At 39.1% G+C, this 26749-nt stretch overlaps 1 protein-coding gene across 1 annotated transcript in view; it reads right to left on the bottom strand.

The window, feature by feature from the left end:
- Window positions 1-26749, bottom strand: part of AK5 (adenylate kinase 5) — a 161646-nt gene that overhangs the window by 65082 nt on the left and 69815 nt on the right. Inside the window, exons 7-8 of the mRNA XM_065409668.1 lie at window positions 17163-17253; window positions 10839-10915 (exon numbers count right to left, since the gene is read on the bottom strand). Coding sequence (XP_065265740.1) covers window positions 10839-10915; window positions 17163-17253 — 168 coding nt within the window. The remainder of the gene's footprint in view (window positions 1-10838; window positions 10916-17162; window positions 17254-26749) is intronic.

Below are 26749 nucleotides of genomic sequence, written 5' to 3'. Positions count from 1 at the left end.
TAACTCCCTTCTCTTCGTGTGCCAATATATATTTATGCCTGTATCTGTAATTTTCACTCCATGCATCTGATTAAGTGGGCTTTTTACCCACGAACGCTTATGCCTAAATAAATCTGTTAATCTTTAAGGTGCCACCAGACTCCTCATTGTTATTGTTTTACAAGGGATTGAATTTAGATGATCAAGTAGTAATTGCTATGATTTCTCTTTCTTATTTCTTTTAAAGACTAGTACCAGATTTGGCCTAGGATCATTAATATATCTGGGAAACTAGAAAGCCAGTAGTGATTTTAAAAGATCTGAGCTCTTAAAGAGTGTTTTTAAATTAGCCTAAAAAAAAAAAGAGAGAGAAAGAAAAGGAGTATGGACAGTTAGGAAGTAGTAAAGAATGTGCCAGTATTATCCTTACTTTTATTCAATTAGCAGTATCTTTAGATAAATTAAATAGACTCTGCAGATCAATGTTAAACAACTAGTTGTGAAGGGATTTTTACAACACATTTGTTCCTCACAAAATCTTAAATGACAAACTAATTCAAATTGGCTTGAATTAAAACCATTGTAGTGTGGATTAGAAACTCACTAGAAGTCTAGAAATAAAGGCTATGGCTGCCCTGTAGAGTTCATGCTGGCACAACTATGTCGATATAGCTATGTTGGCTCCTAGTGTAGATGTGGTACACACTAACAGGAGGAGTTCTGCCAGTGTAGGAACATCCCTCTTGACATTAACTATGTTGCCAGAAGCCCTCTTCTGTGTTTTTTTTTCACATCCCTGCCTGACAGCTATGCTGACAAAAAACCCAGTGTTTGACACATCTATGCTGACAGAAGATTACTTCCGTCACTACAGCTAATGTCATTCCAGGATGTGGTGTTCCTATGCCGGCAGAAACACTCCTCCTTCTGTGATAAAGAAGAGGGACTACACAGCACATTGGAAATCTGCAGAAGATGATCAACTGGGCAAAGATGCAAATAATAATGGGAATGGAGAAATAAAACAAAGAGGGACAGAATAGAAATATTGGCAGAAAACTACAATGGGATACAAGCTGGAAAAAATAAGCTAGGGGAAAATAATATGAAAATATTCAGTGGAAAACTGAAATATGAAAAGCACCTGAAAGAGATCTAGGGTGAAAGTGGTCTCTGGCTACTATGTGATTGCATATGGGCTGAGAACTGCATACCACCAGAGTTTTCTTCCAGGAAAGAAAGAAGAAGGTCTGTATTGAAAGTTATATAAAGGAGAAAGAGTTCAGGCCAGTGGGGGAAGATTAATTGAGATTTGGGCTGTTTTTTAAAAAGCTATTGCATTCCATATTGCTCTGGGGTTTGTTTTTTGTTTTTAAATAAAATACTATCCTTTGGAGCTGGGGGTGCTTGGCCTATCTGAAAATCAGGCCAGAAATTCTTAAACGTAACTCCTATTTTAATGTGACACTATTAGCTGAGAAACTTTTATTGGTTCAGAAACAGTCCTTCCCAAAAGGAGACACCTGCTTTTTTATATTTTGGGCACAGAGTCGAACTAAAGGAAGCATAAAAATAGCAATCTGCTTTGAAAAATAAGCCCCAAGGCTATGAAGCAAACTAAAAAAGACAGGAAATTCAAAGTGGACGCCTGAACTCATGTAGTTTTGAGAATAAAAAGATCCAAAATCCTGAGTCAAGGACAGAATGTAACCTTCACTTTTAATTTTCTTGGGGGTTTTAATCATTTTAATTTTTGTTTTAAATGTAGCCTCTCTATTCATATCCATGTGTATAATGCAACATTAAAATAGTGGAACGCAAACGTTAAAATAATACAGGAGCAGGAGTATCCACATACAATGAGGCAAAAACACATTTTAAAATCCAACAGTCCTTAATGCAGCCAAAGTCCTCATGCACATGTTTGTTTCCTACTAGATCGTGCTATAAGCAGTACCCAGCCAAAAACACATTTTCTTTCACTTCATGTTCTCCTAGCTTTTCTCTAACCTCACCCACTTGCAACTCTCCATAACACTATGTATTATTTACCTATGATTCTCAAATAGTACTGTCCAGATACAAACCTCTCTCCCTTTTTCTTTAATTTCTCAATTATATTTTGGCACTACAGAAAAAGGTTTGGTGGTGGGAGAGTTTGGCTTTCTGACAGCACGTATGCCCAGATGATGAGTAAACACCTCCTGGAACAGAAGATGAGACCTTTAAGATGATGAATATAACTGGCTATCATCACAGAATAGTTGAGCCCAGATTTCACCGGCCATGTGTAAAAGAGCAGATATATACTCCAAGAGTACCGGACAGACTGCTTTAAAGTGGGGAGAGATGTACTCCTAGGAAATAAATCTGCAGAAAAGAGGGCCCTTGTAATATGTTAATTGTTTACTGCCTGAAAGACACTGGGATACCAGGAAGTGAGGAGCTACTGAAACAGACTGCATCAGAGGAAAAGGGGGCTGCATGTAGGGTTGCTGATAAAGGGTATCAGATCCTAGAATTTGCTCTTAGTAAGATGTAAGTTGTTAGTTTTCTCTTCTGAAACTGAGAAAGCCTTATCTAGTGTATCTTTTGGCCATGTATAAATCTAGATATTGTTGAGACAGCCATTTATAGTGTATTAAATCCTTTTTCTATCTACTTTTTTATAACTCTTTATAAAACCAGAGTTTCTTTTGAGTGTGATTTTCATGCAGTTCCATCCTGGAGAAGGACCTACCAGGAAGGAGTTCTCAAACCAGGCCACTCCACACTTCCCTTGGTCAAAGGACATGGAAAAGCAAATTTAACTCTACTAAAATGTGTTGCAAAAGCATGTAACTCACAAAGGAGGAGACACTGAGAGCCAAGCAGGAGGCAGAGCTGGAGGAAGGATGCATTTGATGACAAATGCTGACTCTCAAGCAAATATGCAAAGGATTTTTTAAAACGTATACATTGTACCCAAAGGAGCCATTCTATTGCTTTGATACAATATGAATAAATATTTTAAAGAGCAATTTTTGTACCCAATAGAGTAAAATAGCACTTGTGCAGACACTGCAGTTTAAAAAGTAAATGTATAGATTTGCTAATAGGTGTGAGTGTGAATAATGAGCATTAACATTCTTTATAAAATAGAGCTTGCTCACCAGCAAATTTTTACAAAGTTTATAGTCTGTATTGTTGCATTTCTTTTCAAAGAATTGCCCAAAGTGAACTGGTGCCTGCTCTTGCTGTACTTGCTATCTTGAAGTCAGTGGGAGCGCTGCATGAGTGAGAACTGGGCACTTGTAGGTTATAAGCTCAAGTATACTTGCACAGAAGCACACTATGCTAGAGATGGGGAGACAGTACACTGCCCCAGTATTAATATCTGGAGGCATTAGAGTTTTGTAAGCCATTAAGCTTCTAACCTAGAGGCACTAGGGGGACTGGATTCTTTGCCCCCCATAAGCCACAGAACAAAACTTCATGACGTTGCTGCTGACAGAATCTGGGGAGCCTAAAATGCAAGTGGTTTTTGGAAAATGAAGTTGTGGATGTTTAAATCTGCAGTAACTTGCATGGGTTTCCCTCCATGCAATGACATTCCAACTGAGGGGGATTCTAGGAAGCCCCTGATAATACGGCTCCAGTAAGCAATTAGCTTGGGGTAGTAGGCAGCTTCACCTTGTCTCTGGCAGCTCCCCACTAAGATCTTTGGGTTTGGGTGTGGAGCCTCGTGTCTTCCACATATGGGGAAGCAAACACATTTCCAACAGAAGAATTCCAAGGATAGTCTGCAGGTTGAGCCTGGTGGCATTTCTATTCCCCTATGTGGGAATAACCTGCACAAGGGAGAATGAAGCTATAGGATTTGTTTTATGGTATAGAATGTACACTTTTGAAATAACTGAATAATCCCGAAAGATGTACAAAATGAAATAAAAGCACCAAAAAGAAATGTAGTTTTGAGCATATTAAAGCAGCACTTTGTTCAAGGCAAACTACAGTTCTTTTGTTTCTAGAACTGATTTTTTTAGCCCCTAATAGGACAGTTTCCATGGTAACTCAAAATGAACAGATTGTGCATTGGCTTCAGTAGATTTCTGTTAAGCATGTTTCATCTGCCTAAAGTTAGGACAGATTTTTAGAACCTCTGCTGTGGTTTGAATGTTCATTTTTTTCTTATTGACGTTCATGTCCTCCAGTTTATAATCTCTCTCCTTCCAAAGGCAGAATCTGGATCTATAATCTGAAGTGATGCCACTGCATATCAATGAGGGAGAAAAACCCATAATAAAAACATTGGAGTTGATAAGCCTGAAGGACTGTGGCCTTCTGGATGCTCATGGTCATATTTTAAAGTCAGATTCCTTATGATTAATGCTGTAGAGCATATGTGAATGCAACTGCCACTTTAGTAAGTACTTTATGTCCTGGAGTACGATTAAAAAATCATAGTGTATTCTCCTGCAGTCTGACCCAGCCTCTTAAATAATTTAATCACTGTGTATCTTGAAGGACTGATGTAGAAGTCCCAGTGGAAACTAAAAGTTCTTGTATAGCTGATAGAGGTGGGAACCATGTTCTTTGTCATGTTGTAATTTCAACCCTTGAAGTATCATCTCTGTAGTGTTGGATTATTCCCAAGGGTCTTGCCTTCCAGAAGTGGGGAACTGAGAGACAAAATAATGTGACAAATGAGATAATATGGGTAGAAGCAGAGAGAAGATCTTTGATATCCATAGAGCTTTAGCTAAAAGGGAATTTGAATTCACTGCTGTCTATCCATCTTTTGAAAATTGTTCTGCTACAGTATTGACTAGGATTTTTTCCAGGGCATTTTGATTCTCTCTTGGACATTTATCAGTTGACGTTTAGTTATGACAAAGGATCAGGATGGATATGTTGCTCTACTCTTGGTAGCAACAGAGTCTGTTTTTCATTGGTTGAGTTGATACCTTTCCATTTATATTTGCGTATCCTAAAACCTAATTTTTTACATACTCTGGGCTGGAAGTGATAGTGTAGCCATGCATCTTGAAGAGTTGTTGCCATACTTTCTAATCAATAATTTGCTTTTTGGGTTAGTAGAGTAATTCTGTTTTTGAGAGAGTTTCTTTCCCTCTATTTCCTCTTTCTTTTGTTGCTTTTTGAGTAATCCTGGGACATTTTCTAATTATAAAACATTTTTCCTTTGCAGCACAGATCAGGTTATGCAATTTGCTTAATACAGGAGATTGCCTGAACTCCTGAACAGAAAACCTTTTTGATATATTTCTGACACTTTTTCTTTTATCTTCAACGGACTTGGCCATCTCCATCCATTTTGTAAGTGCTATTTGAAGTCATAATCAGATTCAAATCAGGTAGTTTGCTGTGGGGAAAACAACCTGCATCCGATCTGGCACTTTATTTTGTGGCAAAAAATGTGTGTGCAAATTGCGCCCAGAGTCAGGCACTCAGCATTTTTACAAATTTTCCCCAAAGTATTTTTGTCCATCTGGATTTTATCCCCTTGACTAAGGCATGTTCTCCTAGGTTACCAGGAGTGTAGGTTTTTTTTTTTAACTAATTCTTGCTTTGTTAGCATATATTCAGATTATAAGCTTCCACCTATTTTCTAGACACAATTCTTCTTTATCTAATGAGGGCATATTCTTACTCTACAGGCTGGTTGAAGCAGTCCATAAAAGCTTTGCCTTTCACAAGAAAATAATTTGCTACTTCATTCTGAAGCTCTTTGACGTGATTCACTGGTTCCAATTAATCTATATTCTTGTTTGGCCTGAATGCGCTCAAATTAGACCACATGATAGACTTCAAAATAACATTGAATTTTGAAAGATAAAACATGTCTGAGTCCTAGCATCAAATGGCACAATAGCAACTAGTTCTCTGGCAAGGCCAAGAAACTCAATAGTAAGCATAACGGAATACAGTGAACAGTAAGACAATATAGCCATGCCAGAAAGCAATTCTGTAATCAAAGACTGCACATGAGAGATGCACACACCTGCATTGTCTGTAATGCAAATATTTTTTTATTAAATAAAACAGATAATAGAAATAACAATATTTCTAAAAATGAGTATTAGAAATTGGGAGAATACGATAAAAATATATTTCCATTGCCATAAGCAATCCTGTTACCTCCCAGGATGAGAAACCAAGGATGGGGTCCTGGTATGAGTAGAAATAGCAGGAGCTTTTCTCCAGCTCTCTATTTTTCAGTTGGGTCATTGGGTGCTGTCATTTTCTTTAATGAAGGAGACCTAATTGCTTGGCTGCCTAAATAGCAGCTCCTCCCTGCCTTTAATTGCAGGGAACTTGCAGGAGGCAGGGACATCCAGCCCTAGTTCTTCCATTTGCTAGGAATGCTCCCATCTGCCCACCCATATGGTGGTTTTTTTTTGTTTTTTTTTAAAGGGCGATATACCAGGTATGATAGTGGACTAACTGCAGTGAAGTAAATGCAGTTTCACTAGATCTGATTGCCTTAAGTAATGCAACCTTGCACAGCATTAGGATTTATTATCAAAGGAGAGTAACGTATCCAAATTAGATTAATTAGTTCACTGCATGGGATATTAAAAGATGTTAAAGGTTGGTGCTTAGATGAGGAGCAGTGGATAGTCTGGAGCTTTGTTTGATCCAAGGTTTTTGAAGTAGAAATTGTGGAGAATGTGCAGTTGAAGAAAGATATCTCTGTGAGAAACCTAAGAATCACAAATCTCATTCTGGAATTATGGTTACAAATTAGATGGAGAATGAAGATAAGGGTGAATTTGAGATGTTTGAGCATTTTAAGTTTAGGAGAAGCAGTTTCGTACTGCTTTAAAAGGTTGTAGATATGGTTTCTCTCAAATGAAGGTAAAATTATTAGCTTGGGAATATTCTTGTTGAGTTTAAATAGTCATTAACTCTAAGGTGAGCTTGCAGTTTTAAATGCTGCCGTAAAATGTTACTGAATGAGAAGAACTATGAAGAAATCACTTCTTCCACATTGTTGTATTATGATCTTTTAGCTGAGTGAGTTCTGACTTAATCTAATGAATACATTTGAAAATTTCAGGAGCAATACTTTGGATGTGGAGGATCTGAAATGCTTCTCTAGCTTAACAATAAATGTCTTTTTATTTCTAGTTCATCATGTATAGCATTACAAGGGCATTATACCCCTCTGGCAGGCCCATTGTTACAGTCCTAATACACGTCAACATGGGGTATTTTATATTTAAACATTTGATTAAACAGAATACATCAACTCCGATGTATGTGCCCATCAGGATGCCAGTTTAGAAAGACTTTTGGCAAAGGAAAGAAATTCAGCTGCTGCAGTTCAGACTTCATGATTTGGCATAGGATGCAGTGCATGACTTCTGTAATTGGATCTACCTTCTGATAGGCTTAGAAATCATGGCCCAGAAAAAGAGGAATAGTCACATCTGAATGGTCCTAAAAATTGTCTGCATGAGATTTTTTAGGGACAGTGAATCAATAAAAGATATGGGTAAAGCAACAAAGTGGAATTTGGTTCATTCTTTCACAAGACATTATGAGCTGGATGCACTGTGTGGGCTTTTTTCAGAACTGTTCTCTAAACAGTGTTTCTAAAATACCTGTCTACATCATCTCTGACGCAGAACCAGTTTGTTAGACCTATTAGTTCCAGATATGAGTAGGAATGGAAATGTAATTCTTATCTGAAAATTTGCTTTTGCAAATTTCTTCAATTTACGTGGCCTCCCTTGTGTTGCCTTACAATGTTTGGGATCTTACCGAGGTGCAAATATTCAGGCTCCTAATGCATTCATGAATAGCAAGCGGGGAACAGTCAGCTTGTTTATTGATTAGTTATAAGCAATTTGTTCTAATTTACATTATAAAGGTGTAAAATATACAGAATCAGTTTAAAACTACAAAAAAGAGAGCCTGATCTTGACCTGCAGTTAATGCTGCTTTGCACAGTGGAGCAAAGCAGTGCTGAAGTCAGCAGAGCTGTACACTGGAGGATCTCCTCCATGTGGGGGAATCCTTGGGTGGCATAGTCTTAGAGGTTCCTATATCACTCCACCCTCCCGGCTGCCAGTACCAGGGGGGGTGTGGGTGAGATAATTCTTGGCTGCCAGAAGGGCCCCCGGTGAGCCATTAGCAAGTGGCATAACATAATGACATCCTTACGCTGCCCTAATTTACTTCAGGGACCATTCTGACCCAGAGCACGCCCAAAATTTAGTGTGTGCAAAGGGCATATTTGTGCCTCCATTTCAGCTGAGCCAAATGCTACTCAGTCCCTGCTGAGGATCTGCCCCAATGAAAGCAGCACATGCCTTATAGCAGTAACTCACAAATGCCTTTATCTCTAATTGCTCAGTGGCTACCAAGATGTTCTGCTAAATCTCAACCATTATTTTAGCAGCTCAGCTGCATAAGGTTGCTTGGAAACCAACCCACTTACCCCTCACATTCCTCTTGATAGCTGTTCTATGCAATAATATCCTCACATGACACACTTGTATCTAGACATGCATCCCTACCTCACTTGAGAGCCGCATTGTAGAGGGTGTTGGTGCTTGAGACAATTACTAAATAATATGTCACGCAGTAAGTCACTGGGGGTATTGTCACTGTCCTAGTCAAAATGTGTTCCAGCACTGAATACAAGCAGTTCCACATAGTCTAGTAATCTACTTCATTTTACATTACCTTATATTGAGGATCATTTCTAATTTAGTCTTTCAGATGTGTACGTACGTAATGATTGTAACCCATATCCTAATCTCTCTCTTCCTTTCTTTCATATATTCCCTCACTTGTGTCATGCCTAAATTTAGATTGTAAGTGCTTCTGGATAGAACTGGGTTTCTTCTATCCATTTCTGTAAAATGCCCATCACAGATTTAGAGACACAACAATCAATAATAATAGAAATCTGTCTTGTGGGTTTTATTTTTTTTACTTGACCTGTTTTCCTGACCTTTGAATCAATGGCCATATTAGTAATTCCCACTACCGGATGAAGACAGCCATTATCAATGAGCTGCTTTAAAACTGCACCAGATGTCTCTGGTGCTTATGGCTAGGAGGTTTTCAAATCCGCTTTTTTCCTCTTCTTCTTTCCCTATTTGACAACAATCTTGCTTAATTGTCAACCTGACAATTTGCTGCTCTGGGCAGGAATGACAGTCAACCCCAAGCAGTGGGAGGAAGACTTGCAATTAATGAATTGTATATGGTGCCATATCAGCCTTCTTAACAAAACATACGGCTAAAAAACAAATAAGTTTAACCCTCCGCCTCCAAACCCAACCATACATGCAATGACTCAATACTATGAAATTAGCAATTTCACATTTTTCCTGTTAATCTTGTTTTGTAACCATGAGCTGCACTTTTAAGGACCAGTTAAAATAATTTGGTTTTATGTACACAGATTGTGGACTAAGGTGTGCTGTTTCTCCAGGGACTCATACTTTGCCAAGGGAACCCACATATCCGTCATTTAAAAATTAAAAATGCATGATTATTCTTTTATGGATTTGTATAGCACTGCAATGGTACACTCTGCATTACAAAGCTAACAGACCCTCTCTCTGCCCTAAAGAGTTAGACCTAACCAAGACAAGGCAAAACCAAAGGAAACTTAAGGAGCTCATTGGTAAAGAGGCCAACTTAGGAACGACTGGTGGAAGTGTGTGCTTTAAAGAAGGTTTGGAAGGGAGAGCAAGGCTGCTTGATGGACAGAAGTGAGACAGAGTCAAAAAGCTGGGAATGGGAAGAGCTGTAAAGAACAGTTAAGGGAAAGGACTGGGAGTAAAACTGGAGGAGGAGTAAGTGAGGGTAGAATATATTAGACTTTGAAGGTGTTTGCATCAGATTTGGCAAAAGAAAACCGAAGAACAAATATGCAAATGAGGAAATGAAAATGTGAAAGGCAGAATGATAAAAATCTAATTTTAAAATATGCTAGTGCAATAGGGAGATGGCCCTCAGCAGAGATTTTCTGACCTTATTCAATCTTTCAATGATGCTATACTTAACAGGACAATATTCAGGCCCTTTTCCATTTCTCTAACAGATGTGTGGCATACCGTAACTCTAGTGTGGACCTGTATTGTGACAGGCTGTGGCTCTATGCATAGTCCCTTCCAGACTGATTTTGCCATGGCAGGAGTAACCTGTGAGAAAGGAGGGGAAACTAGGGCAGGGCACATACATACTATAAACAGGCTGAGCCCATCCTTTGACTCTAGGTCCTGCCTTTTCATACCTCCATGGGTTAAGGAGTAGGGTGACACACCGTCTGACCACCTCTTTTTCCATGGACTTGGAAAAGGCTGTCTGAATTTGACCCCGCAACAGCGATGAGATTGCAGTTGATAGGAGGGTTGCTCTTAACACAAACACTTCTTTAAAACTCCATTTCAAGTGGAGAATATGTTTGCTTGGGTTTTGGTTACATTCCTCACCTTTTTCTTTTTAACCCTTCTCCTCTAAAATATGTTTAACCATTGCTCCTACTCTAAATGGGATACACCTAGAGAGGCAGGGAAATCGAGCATGACAGAACCACATGTGCCACCATTCTGAACTGCATGGAGAAAACTGCAAAATGGAAGGGATGGAGAATAGGGCTTTGAAACCAAAGTAATCTTCATTTCTTTCCCATAAGCAAATAGCTACTTCACTATGACATATTTGCTTACATGGCACAACAAAAGCCCTTAAGTGTAACTATTCATTTCATCCCTCTTGCTCAGGCAAAACAAAGCATATACATAAACTAGAAAGCAATGAGTGAAGAGACTAAAGTATGGGGGGGGGTATGTGTGCAGGTGTGTGTGAGAAGAGATACTTAAATAAGCAATTACCTGGTCTTCAAAGTCAAATTCGGTATCAGCGATATCTCCAGAATCCATAATCAGACTTAGATCAAGTACATTTGGCCCTAAAATATGAAAGGAAATGAAACTTCAGAAATGGACTGGCAGTTTTCACTTCACATGATGGGACATAGTTATATTTCCAATCTCAATCTGGTTCTTTCATTGTCCATATGTTTGGTTTTTTTTTAAACAAAACTTATCCAAGGAGTCACTTGTATGTGAAAGAATACCAATCTGTGTGATTGTTCTTTAGAGATGTCTTTTAAAAGCTACAACAATCCTAATAATGAGTGGCTAATGTGATTAGTATACTGTCTGAATTACAGTGCCTTTCATGTATTCTGCAAAGTGTTGTACACTGTGCAATGCACTACAAAAACGTTACTGGAATTTTAATTAACTATAAAGTTGGTGAAGAGTAAACATAATTTTATACACAAAGGGATCAATTAATGGTTCTCAATAGACTGAGAAAGACATAATCTACTTTGTGTATACTAGTAAATCAGAATGGTTGCATTTTACATTTGCTTTGCTCTGATGTAAATGACTGCAGGGCATTTGAAAAATAGAGCTCAATACCTCCAGAGGTGCTGGAGGTGTCCAGGGCGAAACTGGTGTGGTAGGAACATCTATCAATCTCTTAGTCCAGATGTACCAACATACAGGATAGAGGCAGGCCCCTAGCACCTGCATCCCAGAAACATCTATTCTGGGACCACCAGTTCTGCCAGCAACAACTCCCCAGTGCTGGCAGATGGATTATGGCAGTCCCCTGTGTTCTCGGGAAAGGAAGGGTTCCCTGTTCCCTCTACTGGAGTAATAATTTAGCCCCTTTCATAGCTCATCACAGCCCACCAGTATTTGGGACTTATGAAAGTTTCAATGGGCATATTGTTACAAGATTATCTGAGTTCCTGATAACATAAACTCAGTATATCTTCTAGTTTTTTGCCATCACTTCAGTAGACTAATTAAAAACAAAATTTACTACTCTTATTTAACTTTCAACTTGTCATCACTCCACTGATTTACAGAATTTTAAACCCTAACGTTATAACAAATTCAAATAATGAGAAAATCTAGGACCCAAATTTTGAGTCCATTCTAGACTGCAGCTACAAATTAGCTGTCAAGAAGCCCGCTGAGGGCCTAAGCACCATTTACCAATTTGGGAGCAGTGAAGAACACTAGAGCAGCTAATAAATATAATTTTTGTTGTGACCCACTGTCATCAGTCAGGGTTATGGATGGGGAAGCAGGAATGATGTTCTGTTGGGTTGCATGTGTGATCATGCAGCAAAATATCTTCGGGAGGAACAGGCACTATTGACCACATAGGGCATTGCAGATGTAGAGCGCTGTGAGTTAAACCTGCCTTCGTAGAGCGCAGTAGGGAAAGCGCTGCAGTCTGTCCACACTGACAGCTTCAAGCGCACTGGCGTGGCCACATTTGCGGCACTTGCAGCGGCATTGGGAGCGGTGCATTATGGGAAGCTATCCCAGCATGCAAGTGACTGCAATGTGCTTTTCAAATGGGGGTGGGGTGGAGTGTGACAGGGACTGTGTTGTGTGTATGTGGGGGGAGAGAGAGTGGGTTTTTGGGATGCTGAGAGTGTGTCAGCATGCTGTTTTGTAAGTTCAGACTCCCCCTCCCCCCCCCCGCCTCTCTCTCACTCACTCAAAGCAAACAGTAAATGTTTGCTTTTTTTTGGAGCTGATAAGCAGCCAGCTTCTCCGAAACGGAGCTTTGAAAGGGCATTTCCGCATTCCTGCAGATGATTTCACAACAATGACAAGAGTGGCCACTTGACTTAAGGGGATTATGGGACGTTTCCGGAGGCTGATCACAGCGCAGTAACGCAACACCTCGTTCACACTGGTGCCGTGGTCGAGGTGGAGTACCAGCAGCGCTGTAGCTGCGGAGTCAGAGCGCTCTATGTGCCTTACCAGTGTGGACGGGTAGTGAGCTAGGGTGTCTGGGGCTGCTTTATTGTGCTGTAACTCGCAAGTGTAGCCAAGGCCATAGTCTTAACGCTGCCACTGATCTTTTGATTAAATGTTTTTTTTTCACTATTAAAGCTAATCCTTATTTTACTGTGTATATGGAGAGCTGTCTGTATCATGCACTATCCCCAAAGGCTTTACTGTTTTGTAGTTCCCAATTCATTTAAGCATCAGCTATTTTTGTTTATTTTTAACATTTACATAGTAATAATCTGTGTAGGTGGTGAGATGAACAATAAGAGAGAGAACATGAGGAGCAGAACTGGATAGCATGATGAGTAAAACCATAAAGCTTTGTAAAAGGAGATGACTCCAATGCTGTTTAATTTGCAATCTATATTATAATTGGCCAAATTCATCCTTGATGCAGCTTGTTGACTTTATGGGATTTACACCAGGGATGGATTGGCCCACCATCTGTTTGTGTGGGTTTTTAAAAAAAATGTTCTTGTATACGTTAACAATTTGTTATATTAATACAATAGAAAGGGATTACACTTTCCCCATCTTTATAATCGGAGATGCACCTGTGCTGCATTCTGTACGTTGGTATAGGTGTTTTGTGAGGTGTTCTAATGAAAATACCTGTTTTTATAGATAGGTGCAAGAGAACAGAATTAAGATTACTATGAGAAGCTTAATTAAGTTTCTTGTATTTTATGCAACTGAAGTCTCAATCTTAATATTGCATAAAGGTAGACAACTAAGCCTGAATCTTGATTGAGAATGACCTACCTTGAACTGCCAATTATTTTTAAAGGCACTTTTTTACAATATTTGATTAACTATCACTAATATTCCTTATCTACTGGGAGCAGTATGTCTCCTCCCTAACTAGGAACATTAACATTAAATATTGAATTTAGAAGCTACGTCCTTTTTAGGGAAATAGACTACCACAAACTTTTAATGTAAAGATTGGGCTGAAAGTTAATGGTCACACACAATATATTTTAAACTAGAAAAGCCATAATAGTTTTGTATTTTTAACATGGAAAATTGTCTAAGGCAGTTTTTCCTTGAACTCTGAGGCTTGTTTTCTCTGCAGAAGTCCCAACTCTTTTGCAAGGTTCAAGAAAGGGTAGGATAAATGGAGAGATTTTTTTTCTTTCTTGTTTTCACTCAGAACTTAGCGAAAGGAAAACCATCTGTCACTCTCTGAATATTCTACAGAGAGCTATGCTTTTGGTGAGTGAAATAAAAAAACCTAAAAGAGATGCCCTGCAGTACACTGTAGTAAGAGGCTATTGCGAGAATAAGGAAAAGCAGTAGGGACATAGTGGAGCTTTTGGACACCATTGCTGCAGTATTGATAGGAGTGGAGAATGGGGTAGGTAGTTTGCCAGTCTAACTGTACTGTTAGGGGGAGCACACCTAACTTTCTGGACCCACACTAAAGCCTGCTACTACAGGGATGGTACGGGAAGAGAGCAGGCTTGCTGAACATCCACTAAGGAGAATGGGAGTCGGAGAGGGCTAGTTGATCAACCTGTATAATAATGGAAGTGATGAAGATGGGGATGGGAACTGCCACTGACACACTAGAAGACCTTGAAAGATGTGGGGGAAGTCAGAGGGATGGTGGATGTTCTAAGTCTCAACCCAAGTTTGCTTAAAACTTTCTGTACCAAGTTTCAGAAGGCTTATGCTAAACTGGTGTTGCTGTCATCAGTATAATGGGGAAACAAAGAATTCTGAACTCAGGACCAGGCAAATAAGTGGATGAAGAAAGAGTTGTCAAATGTTTTCTTTAAAATATCAGTGCATGTTCATGGCTAGTCTATATATAGCAGTGGTCTGGTAATACCCTGCAATCATAAACAAGGTTTAATTAATATTGGTGGGTTTTTTTTGCATCTTTCTTCCTAATGTTAAGCTTGTACACAGATATAGGCTGCAAAGCACTTTAGCACATGGTTAACACCAAGGGATACATCCTTAGCTGGTGTGGATCATTTTGCATTCCATTGTCCCATTCCATTACAGCATTTAAATGCTTGCTTAACATTACGCACATGACAATTTACATCAGAGCTACCCATAGATATCTCAGTAATCCTATTGACTTCAATGGGCTACTCATGTACTTAAAGTTACACAAATGCTTAAATGTTATGCTGGAATGGGGTCACAGAATGCAAAAACCAAGACCTGATCTGAAAAGGTGCATTTATAACCTGAAATACCTCTTTCAGTTTTGACATGTATGTGTATATGGGGCTGGGGAGAAATCAGTTAATTTTCATGTGTACTGTTTTCCAAAGGGGACAAATGGAAAGGATTTTATTACAGTTGAGTACATTTTTTAAAAATTTCAGTTTACTTCTTTATTGGAGCTCCTTTAGCTAAATAATCAGCTCCACAAAGAGAAAGAAGTTATTGAAGGAAGAAAGTACTTCAGACAATTTTATTTGCTTTTGTGCTAAACTTTGCATCTTCAACACAAAGGGCAGCATTTATGCTATCTTGTAAATTGAGAGTTCATTCTTAGTAAAGATTTGGCTCAAATTTTGACACCTCTTTTGTCGTTATGAAGCTGAATTGCACAGAACTGTTAGTGAAAAACTATTATCAAGGTATAACTCATGGGCGGATACGTATAACAGATGTCTGGAACCTAGCACAGAAATGTACCCCAGTGTTAATTTATTATGTTCATTTATATCATTGAGTCAAATTATGCTGATCTGTCTAAATTTAGCTGCTGTTAATTTGCCATTAAAAGGTAGCAGAATCACATTGATGCAAGTTAATTAAGCAGCTGTTTGGACCATTTGTATTTCAGTAACGTAGAGTTAATATAGTCCCACACAAACTTAAATATTTTTTTTTATTTGCAGTCCATAAGGCTCAAATATCCTTACACAATATATCTTTTTAAGAACAACTGCACTTGCGCTTTCTACATTTTACATTGTCATAAAAATAATTTTTAAAAAATTCTGTGAAACCTAGGTTTGTCTGTATAGTTAAAAAAATTAGGTTTAATACAGTCAAATTGTCCTTTTAGTTTATTAAATTCTCTGAAGAATGGTCTAACTCATTTAATAAGTCTTACATTTCAGCATTCCAAGTCAGAGAAATACTTAGAAAACCATCTTCCAGGGAAAGATAATTAAAAAAAAAAAAGATAATTGATTGGTATTAGAATAACAGTTCCATTTTGCTCTCAGTAAAATGTTTCTAATACAAAATTTATTGCAATCTTTAGTGGTGGAATTTCATGACAGATTGTTGCTTTTGGCAACAGTCTTAATATATCTCAGGAAGCCACAATGAAAAAGAATATCGTTATCATCTAAGAGCACACTGAATAGCTTTCTTTCTCCAAATATTTGTTGTATAGGTGATTGCACAGGGATCTTGTCAGAGTAGTTCAAGGTTTGGCATATCAAATATGATGATGTGAAGCCATGAATGTGTTCAGAAAATAATGTCTGTGTTTGTTAGCCACTATGAACCAAATTACATCTGCAATTATGCTAACAGTTTAAAGACAAAATGAACTGGGAAATACTTTTACAAACATTATTGAAACAAGCAAAGAGCCTTTAATTGCCTGCTATTTTATTAATCCTCACACGCTTTCTGAAAAAGAGAGGTACCCAACTGACTGTATCCTCTTTGGTCTGATGCCCAAGTTTGATATGAGAAAAGGCTAATTACTGAAGTGATAGCTCTTAGCCTGGAGACTGGATTACCTCACTTTTGAACCCTATCTTGAAGGAGGACAAAGGCAGGTACAAGGTTCCTGTTCACATGAAAATTCACTCTAACACAGAAGGGCTGAGGGGGGAAAATCCTCCAACATGTGTCGTGGAGCTCATTGACAGCTAATGTGGGTATTGGAGGAGTAGCAGATGCTGCCTGCTGCTCCTCTTGCAATGGGTTTTTGGCTATGTGGGTCTATGCAATCTGTAGAGCCACTGAATGCAACCTGTTCTGTGGGTGACACACCCAATTTGTGCCTTTCTGTGGTCCCCATGCTGATTCCTATTATGTCAATTCTCCAAATATTTGCCCATTCAAATGGTGAAACATACAATTTCCTTCCCAGACCTGAAGAAGAGCTCTGTGTGGCTTGAAAGCTTGTCTCTTTCACCAACAGAAGTTGGTCCAATAAAAGATATCACCTCAGCCACCTTCTCTCGCTGAGAGCATTAGCAATTTCGAGGGGGTGGGGAAGAAGTCAAGAGTTTGTTTCAGTGTTTTCGTCAATATTTGATGGGTATGAAAAACAGACATCACTGCTACATTTGATGTTGAAAGTGAACAGTTTCTTATGCTTGTACAGTAACTCACCTGCCACTGCCTCTTTGGGAGGAAATAGCTTATTGTCGACTGCCATGCTTATGTCATAGAAAACTTCCTCTTCGTCCCTGTCCGCATCAAACTGTTGGAAAGGGAGAAGGCAGTCAGACACTTCTGGACAGGATGAATTATTTAGATGAATGCTATTATATAATATGCAGTCCAGTCCTAAACCATTAAAGTCAATGGGAATCTTTCAATTTCCTTCCATGGGCTTTGAATCAAGCCCTTAGCTATCATTCATTCCATTGCCAACTTGTCCATTTTTCACAGACTGCAGTTAAAAAGCAGTTGAGTTGTTTTAAAAGACTGACATTTCCAAGGTAGAACCTCAGAAAACAATATTAGTAATACATAGCACTCTATTTGACACTTTTTCTGCCATCCAAAGTATCTATGTGGAGACTGTGAAACTACAGATCACATGAATAGTTCTTATCACCTGATTTTTAGGGGGACACTGTAACAAAATTAATTTAATTTGTAAGTCAAAATTGTCGAGCTACTTCTGAACTGTGGCTTAAACTAATCTTTTTAATATGTGTGCCGTTCTTTCAGAACTTCAGTGAGTTACTGGAAAAATGAAATACTTTTGAAAACTTACCTGTAATAAGCGGAGGAAGAAAAAGTTTCCTTTGTGTATTGCTATCTGATATCTGTACTATCTTGATTAACATAAGTTTACAAAATCGCATGGAGGTAGAAGTCCCCTTAAAATTGTACAATAGCTTCTTGAGTTTGACTTTTTTCCTTCTCTCATTTATAGAATCCTTTGTCCAAAGTTTGACTTCTGTTTTCCTACATCCTAGTCTCTCATCTGTTTCATGAGCTCTCTGTCCCAATCCATCATTTTACACTGTTTCCCCCTGTTTCTGATATTTATCACTGCACCATTCAACTAGATCATTTTTTTATTTATTGTTCCTACTTAATAAATTATGAATGCCTGCTTGAAGATGATTCATGTTTTTCTTTTATTGATTTGAATATGTTGCCAGCTGATTACCTTCAGTGTTCTTCATGTTAATTGGACATGGAAATAAAGGGGAAAATGTACATTTGGGTACATTAAGCTGCCTTTTCTCCTCAGCTGAAGCCAGGTATGTTTCCAAGAGAAAACTAAACACTCAGCGTAGACTTAGGGTTAAATCCATCCCCCACTCCCGATCCACCGCAAATCATTCTAAGTTTCTGTTAAACCAAACAGGCTGTACTTATACACGACCAAAATAAAAACCAGGTTCCAGATTATGAACTGATCTGTTCTGAGTGTTTATATACATCTTGAGCTCCTTTCTTGTCTATGAGGCTTGGAGCAATTTTAATCATAAACTGGCTTCTTGGCACAATTTTCCACATTATGGGGTCATTTTTCATGTTCAGACTAATGTGCCTTGTGATGCAAAATGAGCCTAAGGGGCAAATAGCCGTCCACTGATGAATGTGAGTTCATGAGCTTTGATGGGCTTGTCCTCTCAAGTCTGAAACTCTGCTGAACAGCATGCTCCAGCTCTATAGTCAATGTCTGTTTGTCTTGTTTTGTTTGGGGATCCAGGAGCGTGAGATTTCTTAGCGAGATTATGAAACAAATGATTTAGTATTAGTGATGCAAACAGCAATAGGACATCTTGTTAAAAAGAATTAATCTTCTTATTTCTATACCTTGTGCTAGTACCGTAATTTATTACACTCTGTGTGAGAGAAGCCTGGCTGCGGCTGCAAAGGTGTGAACCCTTTTACAGCCTAGTCTAAATGCTGGTTGGGGCTGGGCTGCAGAAAGCTGGCATCGGTGGAAGTTTAGTTGTTCTTCCAATACTTATCATGTACATTGGTTAAGAATACAGTGTGACACCCAAGGATTTATTCAAAAAGCTGTTAAAACCCTTAGCTAGCCTCTACTTTTAGAAAACCAGTGCCACCCTGTTTATTAGCCCTCATGGTCCTTCATGACAACTTGTATAGGACTCGCACTATACAAACTGTTTTGTATTTGTTGTTTGTGGAATTTCCTTTCAGTACCTATTAGTGGATTTAGAGGCAAAAAAGAATCCAAAGGAAGAATCTCTGATGGCCATTCATCATAATAGGTATCAACAGACAGAGATAGAATTTGTGCCTTGGAAACCCAGAGAAATAGTCCTGAAAATGGGGAAAGAATAGGAAATTCTGGAGAAAGAATAAATCTAACAAATGAGATTCTGGGAGCAGAGAGAAACAGGGCATGCTGGAGGAAGGCATCTAAAAACTTGAAGAACCAGTGCCAATAAATCAAATCCTACATAGCCACCTGGGTGTCTTCAGCATGCCTAGGATTTCACTGCCCTATTCCTTTTAGTTTCTCCCTCTAAGGCCTCACAGAACCATGACCACTTTTCTTCTAATCCTGTCTTGACTAGGATTTAAAGATTTGACTAAAACTCTAGTCAAGACAAGGAAGTTGCACTTCCTCATGCTAAGCTGGTCAAGTCAAAGCCTTAGGCATCCCCCCTCCCTCCTTAGGTTTTAACTTCACCAGTTTAGCATGAGTTAAAGAATACTCCTTCCTTGTCTACACTAGCCTTTTAGAAGGTGTTAGTTAGATTAAGCAAGCTAACATGATCTATACCTATGATCTTTTACAGCCTAGTCGAGACAAGTCCCTAGTGCTGGAAGGTTGGATGTGAAGGTTTGTCTAAAATGTTCCCTGTGTGGAGATACTCCTCTTAAGCCCAACTGCTCCTGGAATTCAAGATGGGGTTGGTGAATGTGGCTGATTAGGTGTTTGTGATCCTTTAATAATTTTTAATCACTTAGATAGGGCATTATTTTTACATAGGGCTTTACAAACACGAACTAAGGCTGTATCTACACTTGGAGCTGAGGGTGCAATTCCTAGCTCAAATAGATGTACTCACACCAGCTCCCTTTGAGCTAGCGTGTTTAAAATAGAAGTGTAGCTAAGGTGGCATGGATAGGGGTGAGCAGTGAGGCAGGCTAGCTGTCCCAAGTAGTTTTGTACTCAGGGTGGCTGGCCTATGCTGCCATTCATCGCTGACCAGGCTATCGCAGCTACGCTATTAGTGACACACTAGCTCGATGAGAGCTAGCAGAAGTATGTCTACTCAAGCCAGAAAATCACACTCCAAGTGTAGACATAGTCTAAGCTTCACAACATCGCTGTGAAAGTAGACAACTTAATTATTATCCCCTTTTTATAGATAAGAAACCTAAGGCACATTGAAGTTAAATGAGCCAGTGGCAAAGCTGGAATTAAAACTTGAGTTCTTGGCTCCTAGCTCCATTCTCAGGCCACTAGACAATACTACCTTCATGATTCTTTCTTCCACAAGTGGACCGTACCCAACTTTCCCATGCCTTTGACTTCTGGATTGGTTACTGCAGTGCACTTTACATGGGACTGATGCTGAACACTGCTCAGAAGCTACCTCTGGGGCATAATATGCCTGTCCATCTTTTTAGACAGAATCATTCACAGGGAACATATCGCCTCAGTTCTTCAGGAGTTGCACTAGCTTCCTATTGACCTTTGGGTGCAATTCAAATTGCAACAACAACAAAAACAGAATGCTTGGGAGCTGGGCAAAGGAAATCCCTTCCTGTCCCCTGCAATTGATTGTCTGAAGCCCTGAAGCATTAGATTTTTAGGAACATAAAACATGAATACAAAGGAACCGCCAAGGGGGGCCCTGCTCCCACCCACAATCATCCCTATCATAAAATCCCACTAACAGCGGCGGCTCCAGGCACCAGCGCTCCAAGCGCGTGCCTGGGGCAGCAAGCCACGGGGGGCGCCCTGCCGGTCCCTGCGAGGGCGGCAGTCAGGCAGCCTTCGGCGGCATGCCTGCGGGAGGTCCGCCGGTCTCATGGATTCGGCGGCAATTCGGCGGCGGGTACCCCGAAGCCGCGGGACCGGCGGACTTCCCGCAGGGACCGTGGACCGCGGGACCGTGGACCTCCTGCAGGCATGCTGCCAAAGGCAGCCTGCCTGCAGTGCTTGGGGCCCCTGCCCACTAATATTTGTCAAGCTCTCTCTTAAAACTAATTGAGTGATCAGTTTATGTTCCATTTTATAATCCTATTTATTGGCCAAGAAGATTCTGCACCTTTAAATTAAGCAATTTGTTTCTTTATATTTATTATCTTGGAGCATTAAATGCCAAATAGCTTCAAAACTGACAAATGCCAGGATATAAGGGGACTGTAATGCAGTGTGACTTTAAAATCTGGATGTTTATTAGGCTTTTAAATTGTGGAGGGGACAAAGGAATAATAACAGAGTCCACACAGCTGCTGTTTTTTGGACTTGGGGAGAGGGTGGGGTAAGCAAAACTGTTCCCTTCCTTAGTAAAAACAACCTGCCTTATGGTGGTTTTTCCACTTTGTAAATGACTGCAGTGTAGGTCACTTCTAGATTATTACTAATGAAGCATTTACCTGTATTTCCACTACATATGCTTTTCAGCGTACCTTGCTTTGCCTGTACCACAACATGGAAATGGAGGGCTGTTGAGATGTAAAGGTTCTAGAATTTGGTACCTTATCTTTACAGGTCACCCGTATGTCCCCTTAGATTTTGTAATAACGACTTGATTTTTAAAAAACATTTTGCTTTCCCTAGAACAACAACATCTGTATAATGCAGCTCCCCCAAAATTAAGGTGTTATAAGAAAGCTCAATTTTCACTTCCTCTTCCACATTAGAATCAGCAAAAGTTAGTATTCTCCGTACAAAACCCCCTATTCTGTAAATATATGCAGATACCTGGATTCTGATACTCAAGACAGACTTAGTACTACAGAGCCTGTTGGCTGAAGGAAATACCTATGGGGGATTTGATATTGTACTAGAATACAGAAACCACTCTGATGCGATTTTGAACAGTGGATCTTTTAATTAGAGAATATAATTAACGTTATTTTCCAACAGGTTCCTTTTGCTTGCATTTCTGTACAACATTTATATATACTAGTCACGTTGTTTCTCCATATGCCATACATTTGTTTCAGGAACTGACAGAAAGAACACCTATCTATGCATTATAGCTGTTGTTACAGCCTTTGCCTTACTTACCAGATGAACAACTAGAGCATTCATCATCCAGTCCCTGTAATCTGATTAGACTTTCAGATGGATGGGAAGATTGCCATATATCAATGAACTGGGCCATAGCTTTTTCTCTTCATTCCCATCAGTCATGTCCAGAATAGATGATATCATGATTTCAGCAATTACAAATACTTATTCAACTACATCTCTTTCCTTGATGTTTTATTTATTTATTTATTTTCATTTGTGTATATTTGGTAGGCTCTCTGGGCAGCATTAAGTATCCTTTGTCACACAAGCTTGTTATGCCTTGCACTGACCTGAAGTCTGCTGTACTCAGACTCCTTTGTATTCTTCTTTTGTACACTACTTTTGAAAAAAAAAAATTATCTCCCGGTTTTATGGCTGTCATCATAGATAAACTACCTGCATTGAGACAGACCATCAGTGTCACTTCGTAAATCAGCCTATAGGGAGCAGTGAGAGTGGATGACTTTGCCTTCAAACAAAAGCATAGACAACCATGCAATTTCCTTGATATATTTGTTTTCTACTAGCTAAAGAGGAAAGAATCTTGGATCTCTACACTGTATTCTCTTTCTCTTCCTATTTTAAGTCAGGATGCTACCAAACTTCCATTTATTATTACAGGCCACCTAAACCCACTTATTTAGAAGCAGTCAATTTCTTTGAAGTGGCATATAACTTTATGAAAACATTTCTTTGGAATAGGATTATCTGAGAACATATTTAAAAATCCTCACCAAGCGTCTGATGACTAGCAGCACAAATGCTTTCCCTAGAAAAATTACTTATGACATGCAGACAGAAGCTCAGAATATCATTCACCAATTGATCAAAAATCTGATATGCTCACTTTTGATATATAATCCTGGACCACAATCAAATCAGCCAACAGAATACACAGTATATGGCATAAATTTTCCAGCAGATACATTATAATGCCAGTTACTATTTATCCAGTACTACCAAAAAGAAAATAGTAAAGACGATGTCTCTTACTAGCCTGTTTCTCTCCTAACTATTGATGTCAACAACAAAGTCCAAATATCTGCAAACCAAATTGAAAAAAAGCTCTGAGGAGTTTAAAGACCTGCTCTTATGTAATGCCAACAGATCCCGGTCATTATCCGGGATCAAACCAGGGACTTCTGGAGCTTAACACATGAGCCTCTCTCTACTGCATGAGCTAAAAGACACATCTCTGTTAGCCAAGGGTGTAGCAGGCTCATCAATCACTAGCTGGCCTAGCTGCCACTAGAGGGGGACAGAGTGCCACACCAAGCAGGCATGGGTTACACTTGCTCCTACCAAAGTCAATGGCACGAGTCCCTCTAAGTCCATTGGGAGCAGAAATGGGCAGTAACAGCTAGATTATGCCACTACAAAGGTTGGCAGCATCAGCCCTTAAATGAAGACATTTCCTTGGCTAGTATTTCTGTGTTGAACTTTGTACAACATTATATTATATATAACTTTGTTTGAAGAGGAGGCGGCGGCAGTGGAAATATGATATCACTGAATTCATTAACTAAACAGAGGAATCACAGAATAGGTATTATAAAAGCTCCAAAACTTTCTTCAGTGACAGAGGGAGAAGCCATGCAAATGGAGCACTGTTCAGCACCTAAGCAGCACTGCTTGCATCACAGGTCCAGATTATTTCCTCACACCCCCTGACCTGCACTTTATTTTCAAAAGAACTTTTCCAGATAATATTGGTTTTTCCCATGTGCAGCATTAAGGATACAGTTTAAACACGTTGGTTTAACTAATCCATTTGGTGCTGGATTTAAAAAAATCAACACAAAAGATAATTCTGAGTCTCAGACAGTTTTGTCTTTATGTATCTCCTTAAGGGAGAGAATTAAGATTGACAGTCAACTCTGACATTTTTCTCCTTCTTTACCTTCTAAGGCCCCATATAATCCTTCCAGTCCTCCCTATAATGAAGTCCATCTCTCACTCCCCTCACCTTTTGCTTATAGGACCCTATATCTCTTAGTCTAGGTTTCTGCTTTCTGGTGAAACACTCAGAAGAATGCATATGTGATACAGTGTCTCGGCTCAATGTGGCCAGGGTAGGGATACCCTCTGAATTGCCTAGTTTTTCTGGTTAGCATCCCAAACAACATGTTATGTATTTAAAAGTGATTAAAATATGTGTACGGAAACTTGTTTTCCAGAATGAGACACAAAAACATTGAAGCTGAAGGACACATTGCTATTTCATCTTCTATGCTCTTTGTAGCTTTCTTCACTTTTGAAATTAGTACTTTTATTTCTCCCTCTAATGTTGTCAAAGGAAAACCTGATCAGAAGGAGAATTTTTAATATGTTTACTTTTTGACTGTCAGTAACTGAAAATGTCTACATAATCAGAATATATTCCACCACTTGCTACCATGCTTCCTGTTTCCTACTCTGCAAATCTTCCATGTGGTATTAATTATATGGCAGTTTTTCCTCAATTGAAAGATGATGAGGCAATTAGCCCAAGAGTAGGATGTCCTGCTTTTGAAAGCTTGTTATGATTGTTGGACCACACTAGTAGAAGATATGCAAGAACTGAAAACCACAACCAAAACCCCCACAAAAGCCAACTATGTATTTTAGAGAGACAAGGTGGATGAGGTAATATCTTTTATTGGACCAACATCTGCTAGTGGAAGAGACAAGCTTTCGAGCTACACAGAGCTCAAATCAAGATCCCAAGGAAAATACTTATGAATTTACAAATGATAAGCATCATTACTGAATTATAATAATTGCGATGTCTTAAACTATTCTGCTCAGAGGATGCATATTTTTGCTTAAAGTACAAATCTGAAATGTATTTTTAACAATGGCATTGTGGGGTCTTATAGTTCTTTTCCCTGAGTGGCTTCCGGATCAAATGTGCTCAGTTTACAAGTAAAAATATGTTTTTCCTCACTGCCATCCCTGAAAACTAAAACTTAGGCCTAGTCTACAATTAAAATTAGGTATACATCACTACACCCCTGAGCACCATAGCTATGCCAACTTAACACCCAGTGTAGAGGTGGCTAGGTCGACGGAACAGTGCTTCTGCCACCTGGGGAAGTGGATTACCTACAGCAACTGGGAAAAAAACCTTCTGTCACTGTAGGAAACAACTATGTTATAGTGCTACAGCGCCATAGTTGTGCTGGGCCTGTAGGATAGACAAGCGCTTGGGAGCATCAAGCTAGCTACTTTCCTTTTCATGCATCATCATGTGTGATAAGGGTTGCATAAATCAGATTTTGTCCTCAGCCACATCTGTGCAACCTAATTCAATGGGAATTGCACAGGTGTGGCTGATTAAAATTTAGCATGCAGTTCTGTTGACAACAAACAAAAAGGAACAGCATCCATCTCTCTCTCTCAATTGTATTTTTTTCCCCATGGATAAAAAGAGCAAAAAGCAATTAAAAAGTATTTAGTCACATAGTCTTTGACCCTGCAGTAAGTTCCAATTGGGCACACCGATGCACCCTTATGGAGCCCCAGCAAAGTCAATGGAGCACTGTGCAGGCATACAGGTGCCCTCACACATTGCTTATTGCAGGGTCAGGGCCAAAATTAAGCAGATGTGATTCTGAACGTAGATCTCTTGAGTAAAAAGGTGCTATTTTTATACAGTAATTATTCAAAGTAGAACTTCACTTTAGTGCTCTGCCTTTGGACAAATTTATTGTCTGTGGAATAAATATATTTTAAATAAAAGTATATGCTTTGACTATGGATATTTTGCATCCACCAAAGGAAGTTGGGAGAGAATTTAGCAGCACATACAAGTAATCAACCCTTTTAGAGATCCTGTTTGGGCTCTGAAATTCTCTTTCATAAGGTGAGAACTGGATTGCGCACATAGTAGAGACTTTTGTTCTTACTGTGATTAGCAATTCTATTTTCAATAGGTAGAAACATGCAACAGATTTAGAGATCAAATGTCAAAAATATTTAATCATAAGGGTTTTGCTATTGTTTAAAACTGAATAGGGTCAGTTGAGCACCCTTATGTTCTATTCAAGTATCTGGTAGTTATCAAAGAATTGCAATTTAAAAATGTGTAATAATTCACTGAAGTACAAAACTACATCTCTGTTTCTTTCAAAAATATTTTCCCCATTGAAATTACCTTCCTTCCCACAGCTCAGGGCATTACAAGTCCCATAACATAAGGGAGAAACTGAATTAAGTGCAAGTGTTCAAATAATTGATTTTCTTTGGTTTGCAATAAGAGGATTTCACTGTACAACTTAGATTTTCAGAGTGCAAAGACACATCTGGTGTCCCCGGAATGAGAGAATGCAGCTATGTTTTGAGTTCTGGGAAACCTTTAGAATGTTTCAAAAAGATCTAGCAATTTTCCACGGCAAACTGGGTTACTCAAGGGATTGCTAATACTGGGATACAGAGCCTTTCATCAGTTCAAACGTGACACGGTCCAGGTTGATAGCAATTAGACTATCTGACAGCACTTCACTGATTTATGTGCCATAAG

This window comes from Emys orbicularis, chromosome 8 (genome assembly GCF_028017835.1).
Source record: "Emys orbicularis isolate rEmyOrb1 chromosome 8, rEmyOrb1.hap1, whole genome shotgun sequence".
Lineage (NCBI taxonomy): Eukaryota > Metazoa > Chordata > Testudines > Emydidae > Emys > Emys orbicularis.
This window is presented reverse-complemented; position numbering and strand designations above follow the sequence as displayed.